The following is a 20,243-nucleotide window of genomic DNA, read 5'->3' as shown; positions in this document are numbered from 1 at the left end:
CAGCTTTCTCATCACCATTACCATAAATTTGGGAAGTCTCAGACAGGATTTTGACACTTATCTGTATCATTGCTTTTGGAATTCAAATAAGGCCAAGTTTCACAATTGCAACCTTTGTCCTCACATGCACAGCTAAATCTTTCCTTCAGCTTTGAGGGACTGTCTTGGGCTTGCTCTGCAGGGCTGGAGTGATGAGAGGGGAGAGCTGAGGCTCACATTTGATTCCCCTCCCAGGCTCAGGACAGTGCCCTACTTCTTCAGCAAGTGCACTAACCACCAGCTATTATCTGAAACAAGGTCAGGACACCACTTCCTCCTCTTGTGGGCCAGGTTTTGGAATGAAACTGTGTCATGCTCTGGGCTTTCATCAGCAGGGGTGACTAGGCTGTGAATGTCAAAGAGGTTTCAGCTTGAGATAAGCACTGGCTTATCCCCTTCTGAGGGGAACTGAGGGCCCCATATGTGGACTGGTTCCATACCACAGTGATGGGTCAAGTCCAGCCTCCCACCCACCACCACTCCCCGGTCCTTTTCAGCCAGGCTGCTCTTGATCTGTTTATTCCCTTAAATGCCAAGTTGCAAAACATGCCATGAAGACTCTTTTATTTGTTTTTATATGCCATTATCTGCTTATTCTCAGTTTGGATAGCTACATTGTGTGAGGTGTTAACTTGAGTGTCTTTCAGTCACAGAGGAAAAAAAAAAGGTAATTTTCAGTATGATTCACCTCAGCCATGAATCATTTACATAAGTAAAAGTCAAACTGACACAGAAGTGCCTTTTTCTCCCCATGGGCTAAGGTCAGGTACCAGATAGTTACCTCAAAACATGGAGGCCTCCTCGTGGCAGATGCTGATGTCTTCATGAAGTCAGAAGCACCTTTCCCTGAGTGTTTAAAGAAAGTCAATCTGATCTCCTATATTCATAACCATTAGGGTAAGAAAATTGAGCAATAAGGCACTGTTTAGCCACAATGGTATGTAATGTTGCCATTCTGCCTGGCTCCTCTGCACAGACAAGAAGTTTGTGCATCCCAAGGGATCAGTTTTAGTACATTCCTTTGTGAAGAGAACTAATGAATATATATAAGCAATCACCATCTCCAAAGAAGCAAGTATTTGAGCAGACTAAAACAACATATAAGCTCTAAAGTTGTGAATTAGAGAGTAGGATCAAAAAGGATGGAGTTTGCATTATTCCCAATTTAACAGAAAAGAGGTTTTCAGCTAAAATGAAAGGTGTATTGGAAACTAATGAAAATGTGAAGATAGCTACAGGCACTCAAGTAATGCCTTCAAAGAGGTAAGATACTTATGGCAATACAAGGACCCCTTTTTCTTCTTGCCTCTATGATATTAAATCAAGATGAGAGAATAGATTTATAGAAAATTTCTCAAAGCATTAGCTTCTAAATTACAGAAAAAATATTCTTCTTTCCACCTTTTTTTTTTCAACCTGGTTGGCAAAAAAAACCAAACCAAAACAAATTTGGCTGTTCAGAGGTTGGAGAAGGATCCATTCATGGTGGGAAATTGCGGATGAATAAACTATAATTTCTCATACCAGGCTGATCTTACATATACAATGAGAGTGTGTAGACTGAGGTATGCCAATAGAGGGAAAAGAGAATTAATAACAAAGTGGGCCTAGTCCAATTAGAATAGTGACCAAAATTCTTAAAATGTTTTTATGTGTTGGTGTGATTCTTGGGGCTGTCCCGAGCAGGACCAGGAGTTGGATTTAATGATCCTTGTAAGTCCCTTTGAACTCAGGATATTCTATGATTATTCATAGAACTAACTCATAAGTAATCATAGGATCTGGCAGAAAAGCTTACTTCACTGGCCCTGGTGCTCCAGAAGATTTTTCTTTCTTTCTCTTTTTTCCTCTCTGTTCTTCTCGTTTTGTTTTTCTCGTTTCCCATTTGCAGTGTCGGAGGTGATACACGGCGTTTAAAAGGCAGAGCAGAGGAGTTTTCCTGAGCAGTTTGCCCTGCGCCGGGACGGGAAGCGACGGCGGCTGCGGCGCTGCTGCCCTCCGGTGGGGACGGAGCGGCCGCACCGAGCGTCCGCGCATCACCCCAGCTCCCTCCGGGGGCTGCTGCTGCTGCTGATGATGATGGCTGTGCGGTATGTTCTGAGTATAGTAGTGATGAGTGCAAGAGAGTACAGAGATAAATAAAGCTGGACAAAGGGATTTTGGAAAGAACAAGTAAAGAAAGAAATAAAATAAGTGATGGAAAAAGTAGCAGACTACATGCTTCTCCTGTTTCCACTGCTCATTGGATATGCTGATGGCAGAAGATGTATTTCTGGCAGCCTAAGAGGTAGGGAAGTGTACCATCATCCTTTTACAGACAAAGATTGTCAGACTCAACCTCATTTCTCATCAGCCTGCTCTACTTGTTTGCATCAGCCCTGACTCACTTCCAGCATAGCAGCCCAACACAGCATCACCAGTATTATTTTGCAGGTTGAGCACTGGTAAATTTAGCTGGTATTTGCAACTGATAATTGGATAGAGATGTAAGTGTGACCCATCATGAATTTCCTCTCAAAAAAATTATCAGTTGTGATTAAATGCCAGACTAACACAGGACTGAAAGGTTGCATGGGGCAATGGAGTCACTGGGGGAAGGTAGGCAGCAGCTGCCTACCATGACAGTTTTCTTGCTGTTGTCTCAACTTCACTCACTCCTTCCACACAACTACATCTCTGTGTCCTCTCCAACTTACCATTGCATCAGACATGCACTTCATCCCATCCACTCACTTTGCTCTTATTTTCCCCTTCTTGGGTTGGTGGGGAGATGGAAAATCTACTATTTGAATGAAAGAAAAAAAATCAACAGTGTCTATTGCAGACTCATTTAGCTTTTCAAATCCCTGCCATCCTTGTGACTTTTCTGTTCCAAAGACAAAGCTAGGTCAGAAATCCTGAGGCAGCAGTTTGCCACCAAACAGTGCTTATCTGCTGTCCTCTGGCAAAACTTTCCCCCTTTTTCTTCTCCCTTTAAAAATGCTTTTAAAATGTCTGCTCTCCAGTGGTGCCAGAAATTATGAAGTGGCTGTTTTCAAGTTCCCTTAATGTCGAGACAAACACTTTCTAAGCACAGGTAGAACTGTCACTAACCCTTCCACAGCTACATGAAGTAGTTTCTATCAGGTTTGTGGGGAGTGGAGCTTCCCTTTCTGGTGGAGTAAGTAGAAACAGACCCCTGGATATTCTGTCTCCAACCTCCACCAAATGCAATGTTAAATGCTCATAGTGAGGATGGGACAAAGTTTTCTCAGTAGCAGAAGTTACTTACAATGCTCTCACATCGCCCTTCCCATCGAGATCCCCATCACATTCAAAGCACACAATGTCCAGTACCCAAGCAATAATTTAAGAACTTTTTCCTCACACTTTTCCCAAAACATGCCTCTTGGCTGACTGCACACTTCTAACTATGTTTGTCTCCAGATCAGAATTTATTTCCCCTGGGGCTTTTTCACAATATTTGTTGCTGTAATATTTCCACAGGAGGTTTCTAGCAGAAATATACAGCCCTCCATGTATTCAAAGCATGCTCCTGCTAATTTCAGTTGCAGCTGTGTGTTTCAACACTTCTGCAAATGAGACCACAAGGGCATCAGTCAGTCAGACAGAGAATGAGGAACATTCACTCGGTGACCACCTGTGAAAAGTCTTGTTTAAGGAACTCTACAGCAAAGGCTAGGGCAGTCTGGAAATTTTCGGACCAAACAGAGCTTTGTCAAAACCACAGTTTGTAGAGCCCAGCATGTTCTCCTTAAAATATTTTGGACTGAACAAACTGTTATGAAACTGAAAATTATGCCTAGGGGGAACTGAGCTTAGACTTCCAAAAGGGCTGTTGGCTTCTGAGCCAGGAAAATTGAAAGTGGAAGTCCCTAGATTTAAAGGAGCTCATCAAGACTCCTCCCTAGGCTGAGAAGCTTTGGGAAGCAAGTAGACTAAGCACAGTCGGGGGAATTCACATACATGTTGTGATACAGGACTTCTCACAGCCATTGGAATGACTGACATTCATCAGGACTAGAGATAGGATCTGTAGATTGGCCAAAATGTTTTAGTAGAAGTGGTTTTACGTCAAAACTGAAACAGCTCTAGCCTTAAAAGAAGAAAAAAAATCAACATCTGTGGAAAGAAAACATGACTTTTCAGCCAGCTCTCACTGACAGAAAGGGAATGCAATTCTGATTTAAAAAGGACACTGTAATGTCTCTTCTTGCATGTTATGCCTCATTTATTACTTCCTTTCAACATTTCTTACATATATTTCTGGCCTTCGGCTTAAAACACTTTCCATCAATATCCTATTTTCCACAGGATGAAGTATCTTCTTTCTATCCACTTAGTGAACTGGGGAGGGGGGTAGGAAAAGAAGTCAAAGGAAACTTGCAAGAGAGTGAATGAAGATTATTACTTGGCCACATGGTTTGATTCAATTTACACTCTTAGGTTTGAGGTCATGCAGTACCTGATGACTTCTAGCAGCTTGCTGTGCTGAACTGGAACCTGCCCTGCCCAGCACATTAATGTTTGCTGATCCTGTTGAAGCACACACTGAGGACCCTGTGTTTCATTAGCACTTGGGAAATGAACACCCTTCCTTCCCCAGCAGGACCTTTTCTGACCTACCACTCAGTCCTTTCTCTGCCTCTCACATCTCCTGCTTTCTTATCAGAGAATCAGGCAGGGCAAAGGGATCATTCAGGAGGCCTGGACTTCATCCTGCTCAAAGAAGGATCAACACTGAATTCAGATGATGTTGCTCAGGGATTTATCCAAAAAAGTGCTGGAAATCTGTGAACAACCTGCATCAGTGGCTGACTGCACTCCCCATGGTGTGGCTCTTCACTCACTTCCTGCTCAGATTTTGGCTGACACATGGCTCATGCTCTGTGTTATTCCCTGGTGTATCTGGGGTCACTGCTGTTCAGCCAAAGTGAAGGCAGCACTTGTGCTGGACACAGTGGCCAGAAAGGACTAAAGGTCCTTGTGTAGCCATTGCCACCTGCAGCTTGCTGTCTCCTGCAGCCATCATCTCTGCCTGTTGCTTGTCTGGCAAAACCTGCTGACTCCTGGAGATGGTGTAGACCAAATGTCCAAGCTGGAAGGTGTCAGCTTACCCAAACAGTTTTTGAAGTGGCTGCAGCAGCAGCTGGATTGCTGAGGCTTTCATGCCTCACAGTGTGACACCTGTGCCATGGCAGAGGAGGAAGAGCCAGAGCTCTCCCCAGAAGCTATGTTTTGCTCATAGGTGCATGAGTTATGAGTTGTGAGCTGTGAATAAGAGAGCTTGTGAATTAGAAATCAATAAATTAAATCCTAGCTAAGGTCTCTCCTGTTCCTGCCATCCAGCTCCAAGTCTATTTTGTTTTCCCCATCACTGCTGGGATCTGTGTAACCTGCAAACTCCATGAGAGTCTTTTTACATCAAATATTTAGCTTCCCTCTTCCCTGTATTTGCATGAGCTTCCTTCTCACTCCTGTTTGGACTGACCTTGAAAAACAAGCTTAGACATTACTGATGTAATCCAGACACAAAACTGCTGGGAACATTTTCCTCTTCTTTTTGAAAGTTCCATAGAGATAAAATATGCTTAACATGAGAGAGCATAAAATATTGTTCAAAAGCATATACCATGTGAGAGTCCAGAAGAAAGGGAGAAAGGAAGAAAGAAAACTCTTTTGAAAACAAAGAAAAACCCACGTTATACACATTTCTTCTTTCAAAGCAAAATCTCTAGTCCTTTCCAAAGAAAAGGTAGCCAAAGTTTTAAAATAAATTCCAAAGAACGCATTTTTCCTAACCTCATCTTTAGAAGAGTAGAAGGCTCTACTCTTTGAACCTCATCTTTGAGGGCTAAAGACAACCCAAGATAATTCAACCTAAGACACAAACCAGAGATACAGAAACTGTCAGCTCCAGCACTATAAGCTTGGCAAAATTATGGGACCTCTGAAATGAGTCTTAAATTGGCAAATGCTGAGCAATTTGAGAAATAGTCAGATATAGAAAGGTCACATAATGAATGTACTCTGTATGTTGGCAGGGTGTGTGACTGTACATCATATAAAAGAGATGAGATTAAATACATTACATTCAAAGCAGCTATACATCTGTCAACTGCACATTATTAAAAAGGAAAGAATGATACAACTTCACACTTTCTGTTAAAATGTACGGGAAAGAAAAATCCCTCATTGTGCTACTTAACACCATGTGAAAACCAGAATATGCACAAAGTCTGTTGCATCTGCAGAAACCTCTCTTAAATGCAAGATATCCTTGATAAAAATGTAGAATATTGTATGAACCAACTAGATACTAATTATTGCCTATCACACTTATTTAAATATCTCCCAAATGCAGGATGCTTCACTAACTCCCACTCACTGAAGCATATGTGTGATGGGGGTCTGGATGCACTTTGCTACCTTCTGTATGACCAGCTTGTTAGCAGAATGATCAGGGATGAACTATTCTCCTCTTCTTTCTTTATGCTTTGATCAGAAAATGCTGATCTGTTAAAACTCAGTTTTGTGCAGAAGCAGGTTAATTTTGAAAACACAAGTTTTCTCATGAAGCCAGTGAAAAGCTAATCTGACAGCAACAAAATTGCTGGATTTGTCAGTAGAAATATCTGAACAGTCTGTCAGCTTGCAGTCTGCACACGTGGGAGTTCTCATGGTTCACAGAAACACGCTTCATGCTTTTTGTGAAGAAATTGAAGTTCAGTTGCAACCTTCTAAGGAAGGGAACACCTTTGAAAGCTTTTCTTTCTGAAGACAGAAGTTTACCTCCAAGCCAAATCATGCACCAGACCCTTTCCAAATGTCTGCACTTTGCACATTTGTCAGCAGCAGAAGGAAGAAATACAGCCTGGGAAATGGCTTAAGCTAAGTGCAGACAAGCCCACCAAAACCACTGGGGAAGCTTACACAATAAAAGTTAAGATTTGCAAGTTTAGCTACCAAGTCTCTGGGAAAGCAACATCATTTTTCCTATAATCAGACAATGCTAAAATCAACAAACTTCTGATGAGAGATTCTGGGCATAATTAATGTACTTTAGTAATAACAAACAACTTGCTGCATGCTGACAGTTGTTTTACCTATATGCAGCATTATACAACCTTGGTTAAATGGAGTGCTCCTTTTTAGGATTTAAAATGCCTTTTTGGCAAATTCAGCACATCAAAGTTTAATCATAATAATAACAACAATAATAATAATATAAAGACAAAAAAAAAAAGATAAAAAAGCAGCAGCAGCTTCAGCTCCACAACACATAAATAAAGACATTTTAAAAAAGGAGGACTTGCAGATATTTTGAAACGGTCATTAAACCTCACACATATCCCAGTGTAAAAATCCAATACAGATATGCTTATTGCTGAAATGTCTTCCCAAAGCCCAGAGAAGATGAAATAATTGCTTCATTAGTTTACCATGCTTTATAATTCTGAGCTCCAAATCGCTTTTATTTATTATCTATCACCATGAGAAATCAATCAAAACACAATTCATAAAAACAGACAAGGAAACTGCAATACATCTTTTCTTTACTAAGTGAGCTTATATAACACAATTCTCAGGTCCTAAAAAATATTTTTCAAATAAAGTACAATGCATTATTTGGGGTTTTACTTTTTATCTATTCCTATAGCACTTCAATGCTTCTTTAAGAGCAGGGCAAAAAGTAGAATAGTTCCTTTGACCATAAAATATTTGGGACTAAAAACCGGTATAAATACTACCTACTGAACAAATCAGCCAGACAAAAGAAAAGGAAAAAGGACATCTGTTTATTTTTTCTACAGATGTGAATTTTTTTGTAAAACAGAGTTAAGCATTATATTCAAAACCGCAGAAAAAGCCTCTGAGATACAAGTGTATTTTCTTAGTTGAATGTCTGGTTCCAGATCTATTTGATTTATTTTTTTTTTACTGTATTCCATAGAATGGATCATGGCAAGAAGCAAGGGAAATATGACAGATATGTATGAAGTAGTATTTCCATTGGATAAACCACTCAAAAGAAGATAAAATTCTATTCCTAAATGCCCAAGACCAATGTGTGTATACATACTCTCAAATATATACAGATTTGTCTACATACTGTATATATCTACACACATATCTATATATGACTGCAGAAATTATGGAGCCAGAAATCCAATTCCAACCATGGTGTTGTGTCTAATCTCACTGTGCTTCTTCCTGTGCCAGCCTTGTTTACATAGAAGTGTACACATATTCCTTGACAAGTAGCAATGCTTTGAAGATTGAGCTGTTGAAGTGTTCTACATGTCCTTTTTCCAGTAAAATTAATTCTAATTAGTAAATGCTAATAGATTGTAATAATTTATTCACTTTTTGTTTACAGGGAAGAAGCAAGACAGTGGCTGCAATTCTGTATATTTTTTTAATTATCTCAGACATTTAGAATTTTTCCTTCCCCAGTATCTCTGGGAAAAGAAAAAAAACCCCAAAACTCAGAACACAGCAACTAACAATTTCATTTTGTGGTGAGGAGTCTACTGTTCAATGTTTTTTCTCCACACTTTATATATTAAATACTTTACTGATAAAAAAGTGCAAATCTAGGATCCACTTTAATTTTAGATTTTCTTTTCAATTGATAACAATTTGATAGTCTGTGGTCCTGGTCATGTTGTTAGTTTTGGGCAACTCCTCCAGTTTACCATATGGATAACAAATTGTTTCAAAGCCAAAACCTCATTGTTTTATAGTTGTTATCTAGAGTGTCCCATTGTCTAAAATAAATTGGCTTTCTGGTAATCACATGGTGGTTATTTCACAAGTATGTCTGGTATGTTTCCTGTTTTGGGTTTGCGTGTTAAAGTGAACAAAATTCTTAGAAGCCTGTGGTGGATTGGGAGAGGTTGAATTGGCAGCTTTATTACAATTCAATATTTTTTCTGACAAAGGCATAGGTAGAGAAGAAAATAGCATTAAGCATAAAAACAGAAATGAAGGGCTTCAGAGGAGTCTTACTGCACCAAAAAAAGTACCGTCTCCATCCAAGGATATTTTCGCCCTTCTCCGTGGTATTGTAAGTTGAAGTTCATCCCCTTCTTCTAATTTTGCAATGCCTGGCAAAAGATTTGGAGTATCTTTAAGTTAATATCTCAAACACACTACTTTATAAATGGTACTCAAAAGTCATTATGTGTCATCTTCCAAATGTAAGCACAGCTTGTTACTTGTGAGGAGTGTTTTTATCTTTAGGTACAATCTTAGAGTTTACAGCCTATCCAAAGCTGACACTTAACATCCTCTGTGAAGATGGACTTAATTTCCACACTGCACTCGGCATAGCAGAGTTCACTTCAGCAAACACAGCAAAAATTTCTAACAGTGGTGTACCCAGGTTCCTCATGTTATGGTGACGAGACAGTCACAATCAGCATTGAGTACTACTGGCCCCAGACTACTCTGTTCCCACACTTCTGGAGGAGGTCTTATGAGCTTTACCAACCTAATGAAGTTACCACACATCAGCTGATCCACTACAACTGCAAAGCACAAAAGTTTGCCTCCTGCCAGACACACATCAGCTGATATGATAACCAAGAGCATATCGCCTTCAAGCTGCAGCTGCTGAGCTGAGAACACATCTAATACCTGCTGTGACACAACCCAACAGCATGAGAGAGAGAAGTCAGAACTTTTTTTCAGGTGAAAACAGAACAGTAGGAATTTGGGAAGCAGGAATCACGAAGTGGTAAGACAGAGATCCTAGTTAGGAAAGGGGACCAGTAGTACAAGGGTAAAATCAGAATATAGATGAATGTGTGACTAGCAACATAACCACCTTCAAAAAAGGGGCAAAAAATCAAAGGAAGTGTTTGGGCATCCTCAAGTGCCAGGACAAAGTAGCTAGTTAGTTAGTTAGTTAGTTAGTTGGAATTTTTTTTATTGGGAAAAAAAATAGCTGCCTGCCACATCCCATTTGTTTAATGTCATTACTTGCTGACAGCCAACTCCATCCCTCAGTGTCATCCACTTTTTCATAAGGCATTGAAAAAAATCTTGCTGGAAAATAACCAAAGAGAAAACCCTCAAATCCACCATTAAGGTGGAAAGACAGACAGGTAAGAGATGATATATGGGGTTTTATAGGCCTTGACACTAACTCTCCTTAAATGCTACTGCAGGAATATACATATATATTGACCATTGAGCCTGCTGGACTTGCATTAAATATTTTAATTTGTCTTTCTTGTGATGTTTCTAATTTGTGCAGTCATAAAGACCACCTTATAGGAATTAACTGTTTTTCATCAAACCAAAGACTAAAAATCCAGTAGCCTTTATAAGGAGTAGAAATATCACAGTTAGGTATGCAAGTATTGGATGGCTAAAATCCATACATGATATTTCAAAGGAGAATATAGCAATTTAATATTTTCTTGGGATGACTAAATGTGGAATTCAACTCCTGCCTGCCTCAGGCATCTAACTGAAAGCACCAAAATGTCTAACCACATTACAGAGGCAATGAAGAGAGCAAAATTGTTCAGATCACCAAGCTAGATGCATAATCTCCAATTGCTGACATTTCATATAAAAACTGTATTTTCTGAAAGTATTCTGTAATTTTTCAGTGAGCCAGATCCATGAATGCAGACACTGTTCTTTATGACTCCTACAATACAATTGCCCCTCACCACAGATTCTATTTGATACAGCTTATTATTTGCAAACAAAGAAAAGGAAAATGCAGATATTTACCAGCAGTATAGCAAGAATTATTTGGATAAGACTGTGGCATATTTTGGATGCAGCGAAACAATGTCACCAGGCTGAGATCATCACCAAACACATGAGCCTTCTTCCTCTGTATTAGGTGTCCCATAGCAAATGTTGTATCTGTATATAAAACCTACAGAAAGAAGAGGTGGAAACTTTAAACTTATTGTATGGAAGCATTAAAAAATCCTGACAAAAGTCAAGTGCTGAAGTGAATTGAGCTTTCTCACCTGGCCATATATGAAAAAATAACCTGTTTCTTTGATCACTATTTTATTTCCTTGTTCTTCCAGAGCTGTTCCACGTTTAAAGCTCAGGAGCCAAGGGACAATGCTTGAATCATCTAAAAGACAAAATAATTTTGGGTGATTTGAAATGTTATTTTCTTCATTTTCACCTGTCGAAAAATGACAAAGGCTGACTTCTAGAAAGAAATTCCAGTCTCCCTAGGTGGATTTCCCCACTGGAAAGATGATATTTGCAAGAGCCATCCAGAAACAGGGACCTTCCAGATTCAGGGACCTCCTTGTTGTTTTTTGAATTTTTTTTTGTTTGTTGTTGGGTTTTTAAAAAAATTGTTTATTTTATTTTTAAATTTGCTGTTAAAACTCAGTTACTGCTTTGAAGTTAGGTAAAATTTGTTGAAACAGTTATCCCATGGAATAGTTAACTATAAATCATGGCACATAGTCTTACCTTTCTGTTGGATATCACTTTTGCTGTCAGCAATCAGTTGCAAGCAGGCCTGCAGCACTGCAAAGTGAAAGCATTTTGAAATCAAAGAAACATAAGTCAGTAATAAAATAAACTTATGAAACTACTTTAAGAAAAAAAAAAAAGGTCATGGAAGAAATCTCTCAGTCTCACCACTTGTTTTAAACCAGAACATATTAGTTTTAACACGGATTTTACTCATATGTACAAAATGAAAATTCCTGTCCCAACATATACTAGATGACTTTCAGAGAGTCAAGTGGGAGGCCTCAGGTAACAGCACAAGTAACACTTGCTTGTTTCCATATCTGGTCCTTATATAACTATGTACATTAAGTCAAATGGGCTAGAATCATTAGGTCAACTAGGCTTAATAATTTTCTAAACAAAAGCTTGAAAAAAGCCCCAACCCCACTAATAGACAGCAGATTTTCTAACTATGTTTGACATATTATTTAGAGAAATTACTTTCTATTTATAGTTGCTGTAAAATATTAGTCATACATAGTTTCATAATAAATTCTCAAAGTCCATATATACCTACTTTCAATATGTTTTCAGATACCTACATTAGATCAACCTATACTAAGAGGGAAAATAGAGAGAGTTGGCAAATTAATGCATCCTTAGCAAATTAATGCACACATAACAAATAACTTGGTATCCATCAAAGTGTGTGGCTCAAAACTGTAGAGATTGGTGACACTAATGAGAAATAAGTTATTTGTTCAGAAAAAATACTGCAGAATGTTAAAATATAGATTTGCAAGTGAAACAAAGATCTTGTAAAAAAAACCTGCTAAGCATTAAGTGTCAGGCAACAGGATAAAAGGAAAAAAAATAGCTGCATTTGCTTGAAGCAGATTTTAATCAAAACATCTGGTTGCTATGTTACTTTGAAGGATGGAAAACCAAGTAGTAATACTTACTCCACATGACAGAGACCAAATGAATTTATTAAGAATCAAGAGAAGAAAATTCTGCCATGGATTGCTCCATTTTGTTTGCCACTTTTCAGACAAGAAGAGATTTGGCTACACAGATTTGGCTATGATGGGGAATGCCATGGATATGTGGGATCCTGTTTCTGCATCTGTCAGTGGTACCCACGTGTGTAACCAAGTGTCCAGTGACACAAACCTCTTTGTGCACAGCAGGTAGCCAAAGGATTTGGGTATAAAGAAGTCTCTTTATGTTTCTAAATCTCATTTTTAAGGAGTCCTTCTTGAAAACAGCAGAGGAGGGCTGGATGCTCACCAGCACTCAGCAGTGCCAACTGGCAGCACAGAAGGATTCAAGTGCACATCTGGGAATGAACCAATTCCAGAATGATCACACAACCTGCAAGCCCTCATGGTAATAGGAATTCTGTCATCCAAACTCCTGTCTCCTACACTGAAATGTGTCCTTGAGTCTTATCAATACACATCAATAATGTGCTACAATTTATAGATTTTTCAAACCAAGAATTCAAAGGCATCTGAATTATCTACCTTCTGGTAAGAAATAAAAAACTCAAAATTAATAAAGGTATTATACTTCACACATTTTTCTATCACACTTGTGAGCAAAATAATTTTCTGGAAAATAAACTTCTAAATAAAATGAAAATGTGATTTTATGGAGACACACAACACAGCACATCAGGCAATAAGTTTCAAAATTTTTAATTCATTTTGGAACAAGATGTCTTCATAGTGAATGGAATTTGGTGATCACCTAGTATTTCAGTAAGCTAAAACAAAATTTTAATTCTTGCTTTTAAAAGAACTCACTAATGTGAGTTCACCAAATTTTTCACTAACCAAACAAGATTTGTGATGATTCCCCCTAACCAGCTGCTATCCAGCTGTATGCCAGTGAGCAGTGTATACAAGCAGTGAAAGCTATGGCTGCTTTAGCAACTCTTGTTAAACTTGCCTGCAAACTTGGTGGGCATTCTTCAAGCTATCCTAATTCTCAGTTTGCAAGTGTGGATTTCTGTTTCAGCTCTGGTTGCAGCACTGAAATTCTAGTCAGCATTGCTGAGAACTGCTCATAGTAATTAAAATCTGCAAGATCAGTACAGTTTGAGATCATCTCCATCTTTTTAAAAAACATACCAACTCTACTTCATTCTAAAGACATCAGATCTGCACTTAATCTCTAAAAAAAGATCTGTCTCTTTTCTTTTAATATATGCAGATAGGAACAAGCCCCCACAGAATATAGTAAGCTTGTTTTTGGAGAAAATGCATGCAATTGTGTCCTTCATGACAATAGAAACTAGCACAGTGGCCATTTTCCCTAAAGCTACAAAAGACAATATCTAAAAAAGTGCTTGAAGGACTGAACAACAACGTGCTTCAAAAATATGTTCAGAAGCCAAAGTTGACACATAACTATTTCCAGTATATACAAGTACTTTGACTTCAGTGGAACTATTTACATGCCTAAAATTAAGTAATTTGTTGAAAAAATTCCAAGTAAACATACTACTAAGAAGGAGAATATATGGATATACAAAGTACATTTTCTGCGTAAATTAACAGGAATTTTCAGTAAAAAGTAAATGTTGTTAAAAAACACCAGCAATTGTATTCCAAGAAGTATCCTAATCTTAAGTACAAGATGAAGATTACATGTATTACAAAATACACATTGAATAGTTGCTATTTAATGTCTTTTAGCCCAGAGTAAGTCAAACCTGAGCAACATCTTTGTAGTCTAGAGGATTTTTGATTAATAATAAAAGCAAAATGCAGGATTAATGCAATACAACTTGAAAATGTGTAAAAATACCAAAACTGAATGTCACCATGAGATTTATCTGTATAAAAGTGTCTTGAAGATATTAAACAGTCCAGATGCCTTTATAAACCACAGCCAGCACATGCAATGATGTGTTCTCTACTGGTTGAGCAATGTAGTCACGATTTTAAAGAATCTCTACTATCTTTTGCTGAAGGACAGCATATCTCCATGCTTTAAGAACTTATATTGGTAAAATAAAATTTTCCCTCACATGCAAACTTTGTTATTTTTTAAATTGCATATAATTTTAGTATTTTGCAATCTCACTTAATGATCCATCCAAACAAAATTTCAAGTTTAATATTTGTAAGCTCATGTATAAAATGTTAAGTTTTGATATCTGAGGTCTGAGACATTTGTGCTCATTTTTGCTGAAATAAAACCTAGGAAAAACCCTAATCTTGAAAAAAAACTAACAAACCCAGACCTCCTTATACAGGTTCCTTTTTTGTCTAGATCTGTTCTCTATAGGTTTCCCAAAGCACATTTAAACACCAGACAATTTAATTTATAATGACAAGCATTTTCTTGAAGCATTTGCAGTTTTTCTTCCCTTAACTTCTTGATTTCTCATCACAAGACGTCTTCTAGTTTTTTTTTTTGTGCATATTTATAAACTGGTTTTCATGAACTCTATCGCAGTAGAAACCTGGACAACTGGTTAATCTGGTATTTTTTAATAGACATGTCTTTGTATGGCATTAATTATGGATTCAGTCTGTCCCTGCATTAAAATTCCTTGATTATAGTTGCATGAACGACTAAGAGCTAACAAACATCTTCAAAGAATTAATAGCATTATTTTGGCCTTCACAGAATTGCCAATAACACGTTACCTTTAGAAACACAAAGGAATTGTTTACTAGGAATTAAGACTTCTATTATACAGAATATAGCAGAATGTTGGGTTTAAAACTTAGAGCATATTTGGTGTATTTTTGACTGTACAGTGTTCTGCATAATACACAGCACTGATTTATTCACTCATTCATTCAGTGAAATTCTTCATGTAAAATTGCAGGAATTGCATCAAGTAATTTTCTTTCCTTTTTCATAGAAGGGTCTATTTCCTTTTGAGTTACACTTTTGCCAGCAGAAACAAATAAGGATAACATATATTTTCAAGAAGTAGGGCTTTCTTTGACCTCTTCAAACAATACAATATGAAGTATTGTGAATAATTGGTAAGGGAATTTTATATGTGGCATTTGTTTAAGCTAGTAAAAAAAGCTTACATCTCAATTCAAAGATCACTAAAGTCAAGTACCACTTGTAAAACCTCTTGCCATCCCTTTCTCACAGATATCTAAAGTAACAACATACACAGTCAAAACACTTCCAACCAAAAAATGTATCAATTTTCCAGTACAGTAACTTTATTGAGAGCAAAGGCAAAATTCCATCACCATGCTTGGAAGGTAAGAGTTACTTCCCATGGACACGACTGCTATTGGAGTAGAACCTGAAAATTGCTAGTAAAAAAACAAATTGCCAAATCACATGCCAGGTGCCCAGCCTCATTGATTTATGGAATTACATAGAATAGCTCCTCAGCTCCTTCATACATGCAAGGAGTTGGGCAACCTCTGTACACCAAAGTAAATGTAGTCCATGGGGGCTCCACTCTGATCCCAGCATTTGTGCTTACAGAAGGCCTGATTCTCACCTCCCTCGGCCATGGGAATCAGAATCCCCAAATAATGATCAGATTGAGGAACTGAAGGAGTGTGAAAATGAAACCTGATGTTGGTACTTTGGCTTAGGCAATGGGACCTAAATCTTGTTCCTAGGCTCAAGTGCACATGCAGCTTTTAGGAAGAAACACACAGGCAATGCAATCAATGATTGGGAATAGAATATAAAATTCAGGAGAGGTCTTTTGTTGTGCACCAATTTTCCCCCACAGATGAAATTTGTAAAGAGAAAGACAAAAAGAAAAAGTACATCTGTTGTAACGTGTCCCGATATGACATTTGCCAGGAGTGTGCGTTTCAAAATCACCCATTACCTCCTACTCATTGCATCAAGAACTCTGGTTCTGATTGCTGACTGTGCAGCTTTATTTGGAATTGATGCTTGAAACACTTCTCTTCAACCTACCCGAGCTGGAAATTTTTTCAAGACACAAAATGTGCAACTACTGATGACTAATAGTTTTATGCATTAGCACAGACAAATGTAAACCCCATAAAAAAAGAAACAACTTTGTGTTAAATCCACTTTCATTCAATTGTCCTTTTAATTAAAATGCTTCACTTGTATGCATTAAAATGAAAATTCAGTATGCTTAAGAAAGGATGTAGTAGGTCTAAAAAAAGAATGATGGGGCATCCATTCCTGGAATTTGATGATTAAAGTCTAAAAATCCCAGAACTGAACAATGACTTTATTTATAAACAAGATATTAGTTCTATATTTTACTTCTGCTCTCTGTTGAAGCACAAGAGAAGCAATTAGATACCAGTGACGTTTCCAAATATTAACTTTCTAAGGAATTGATCCATATTCCTTTCTAAGGAAACATCCAGTGATGTTTCCAAATATTAACTTTCTAAGGAATTCATCCATATAAAAGTAAAATGATGAGTCAACAATCAATTATGAAATCAGACTCTACTTTGAGACCTTGCTGAAGCAAACAGAAGTAGAGCAAGAACAGGCACTCCACTCAATACCCTGATTTGTTTGTCATTATAGCAGAATGAGTGCCATACACCTGCAGGACAATTTGGAGACTGATGGGATTCTGGAACCCAGATATGAATGTCAAAAGATCAAAATGAAGGGCCATATAATTCTGTGTACATGACCAAGTAGTAGACTGGATTCAGCACCATGAACAACACCATGTTCTTCTATTTAACTCACTCTGCTAAAACAAAATTTAACATTGACTAGTAGGTTCATGGTCATCAGTGAAATCTGATCTGAGAAAATATAATATGTTACTGAACTCTGAAAAGCTAAATTGTTTGTAATTAGAGTGAGTAGAAAGCTAATTCTAACAGACAACCTTTGATATAAATGAGAGATTTGCAATTTAATTTTTCCTTTTTTATATACAAAAATATGAGGTTCATGTTAGAAAACATTTTTGTAATAGGTCAGTTTATGTAGTTTTTCCCTTTAAAATGAATGCTCTTATTCTGTGTTTTCTTTGATCCATCCTAAACAACCTTAAAGCCAGCTGTACCTTAAAAAAAAGTTTACAGAAATAAGTAGCTTAATTGAAATTTTATATGTTACAGGTATGATCAGAGGTGGCTACATGATGAGAAGAATCAACAGTCTACTCAGAAGCACAGCTGAGGAGCCCCAAACCTGCTCATCTCAAATAGCAATAAGACAAAAGATGAAAGCTATTGTGAAGGAAACTGGATTACTTGAAAAATATTGATGCTCTAACATTCATTTAAAAAAAGTAATCTCCTTATTTTTCATGATATTTGTACTTCAGATCACTTTTTTTTATTTGGGAGTTCCTAGGGTGGGGAGGGCAGGGGAGCTCTGTGGTTCCTGTGGTAGGAAACAGGCTACAAGAAATACAATTTAAGCAATCATGAACTCCGTCCTGTTTGCGAAATCTTTCTTAGCCAAGAGCTTGAATCAAAGACTGAAATAGAATAAATCTCATATAAACCTATGGATTTTAAGTGATGTCCTAAATTAATGGGGTTTTTTTGAATATTGGAAGTAAGGGGATTATACTTAAGAACTTTAATTTCATTTAGCTTACTGAAGTTCAAGTGAAATACATTTCATTTTAGTTGCTTACTGAGAAACACATTTTATGCAAAGCTTCGTTTAGTCTTTACCTATAATTTACTCCATTTCAACTTCTCTAAATAGCTTAAGATATCAGTTAAAATAATATAAAAGTATACATAAGAAGAGTGAACTGATTTAGCAACTCGGGAATATTTTAGTTACTCAGTGCAATTAGCATATGTGTGCAAAGTGGTATAATAAAAGTCTGCATTTCATCTTATAAGACCTCATTGTGTTTGGAAAAATAATGAAATATAGCCATTTTATCCCCAAAGAAAAAAAAATATATCCCATTAATATGTCAACTCTATAATACACATCAGTGGTCTTTTATGGAGCACAGTCTTCAGTGTTCTTTGCAGAACCTTTTAAAAAGGAGAACCATGACCAAAATAATCTTACTGGATAGGCATTCCTTTATTAATTTTACTATTTGTTGATAGGTTGTTTTAATGTAGAAATGATGCTAAACTTCTGAATTCCTTGTAGTCTGCCTCTTTTGTCAGGTATGAGCTAGCCTTTCTTCTTAAAAGCTCCTATTTCCTTAAAGTTCTCATTACTTCTCTCTTTTTTTTTGATGAGTATGCTTCCCAGAAAAGTGAATTGGCATTTTTATTAATAGATTTCCCTCCCTACTTTGATCAGAGAGAATTGAACAGTTAAAAATCTGAATGACTTGAAGTTGCCTTTCTCAACTCTAACACATCATGCAATTTGGGGTCTAACATTCAAAGTTTAACCTGCAGATAGCATAAATATCTGGTACTTGAAACAGCATGTCCCTACTCATGGCAGGGTGGTTGGACTACATGGCCTTTAAAGATCCCTTCAAAACCAAAACATTGTGTGATTTAATATTCTGTCCTTAAAGAGAAATGCCTATGGTTAACACCATTCATCCACCAATAATTTTGAAAACCAGAATAGGCTCCGGGAGCAAGGATCAACTGACAGGAGAAAGAAAACACAAATCAAACACTCCTGCTTTTCTCTGGACAGTATCCAACAGCAGCACCCCAACCCACTTCATCATCTGGTATTTACCTTTTTCTTCTGTGTTGTCAACAGACCGCCTGCCCCTGTTTCTACTCCCGTTCCAGATTTCCTTTTGGAAGCTCTCAGCTGCGCCAGTACCAGCAAGCCTGCTCTCCTAGCGAGGAGAGGCAACAGTCAGTGAGAGCAGCCCCACACTGGTCCATGCCCTGCAAGTCCAAACGCCCCCCTCCAGCTTACCTGCCTGGAGCCAGCTGCAGACACTTGCAGGAAGGAAGAAACAGGGCTACCTGCTTTGTTTTCATCGGGGGACACGAGTGGTTGGTCTAGCGGAGACCTTGCCTGGATGCTGTAGATCAGCTCGCTGCGCAGGGCTTCTAGTTCTGTTTTCAGGATGATAACATGGTAAAGAGACACTGCTGCAAGACAAGAGGACAGGAGCATTGCAAGCCACAGGAATGTGACAGGAAAAAGTCCCGTGGCGCCTGAAGCAGCACCAGGGGGGGCAGAGGGAGAGGAGGCGGTATCCTTCTGTTGGATGACGTGCACACAGTCCACGGATTTCATCGCTGCTCTTTCCTTACTAAAGCCAGAGGGAGAGTTCAGCTGTCCCCTTCCGAGGTGCAATCCATGTTACCAGTTGCTCTCTGAAACTAAGGGCATCCAGAATAAGTGAACAAAACGCCCAGATCATTTCCTGTCATATGAAGCTGTTGATAGCACCATTAGACTTAATGTACACAGTGAACATCTAAGATTCTGTCTTCCCTTTGTTTCCACCTCTCTGTGCTGCATTTTGGAAACGAATACTTTCTCACAAGCTACCTTCCTCCTTTCACTTTCCACTAGTTATTTATGTGGCAGCTTGCTATAGCCATTTCCCATAATCTTTAAATTCAGGCACAGCCAGTACCACTGGTGATTTTAAGCCTTATCTAAAAGTGCAGAAACCATGTAAAGTTTCCTGGCAGAATTTCATCCAGTGGTACTTAAAAGACATACACATATGACAGGCATGTACTTCTGTGTGTGTGTAGGCATATAGATGTACTCTCTATATACATTATATCATTTATATTAACATGTTTACATTCATATCCAAAGTGCCAATATGCCTACAGAGGAGATAAATTATTAAAAATATTTTTTTTCCTTTTCTAAAAACA

At 37.9% G+C, this 20,243-nt stretch overlaps 1 protein-coding gene across 1 annotated transcript; it reads right to left on the bottom strand.

Annotated features, from left to right (window-relative positions):
* Nucleotides 1-7,817: 7,817 nt before the first annotated feature.
* Nucleotides 7,818-20,007, bottom strand: TNFSF13B (TNF superfamily member 13b). The gene is made up of 6 exons (XM_071455196.1): nucleotides 19,318-20,007; nucleotides 19,129-19,234; nucleotides 11,506-11,562; nucleotides 11,040-11,152; nucleotides 10,792-10,942; nucleotides 7,818-9,149 (listed from the first exon to the last, which is right to left on the bottom strand). Exons 1-6 carry the CDS (start codon nucleotides 19,642-19,644, stop codon nucleotides 9,037-9,039), a joined length of 867 nt encoding a protein of 288 aa, XP_071311297.1. The 5' UTR covers nucleotides 19,645-20,007; the 3' UTR covers nucleotides 7,818-9,036.
* Between the last annotated feature and the right edge of the window lie 236 nt (nucleotides 20,008-20,243).

Source organism: Agelaius tricolor, unplaced genomic scaffold (assembly GCF_023055355.1).
Source record: "Agelaius tricolor isolate 1412-34295 unplaced genomic scaffold, bAgeTri1.0.p SCAF_45, whole genome shotgun sequence".
Classification (NCBI taxonomy): domain Eukaryota; kingdom Metazoa; phylum Chordata; class Aves; order Passeriformes; family Icteridae; genus Agelaius; species Agelaius tricolor.
This window is presented reverse-complemented; position numbering and strand designations above follow the sequence as displayed.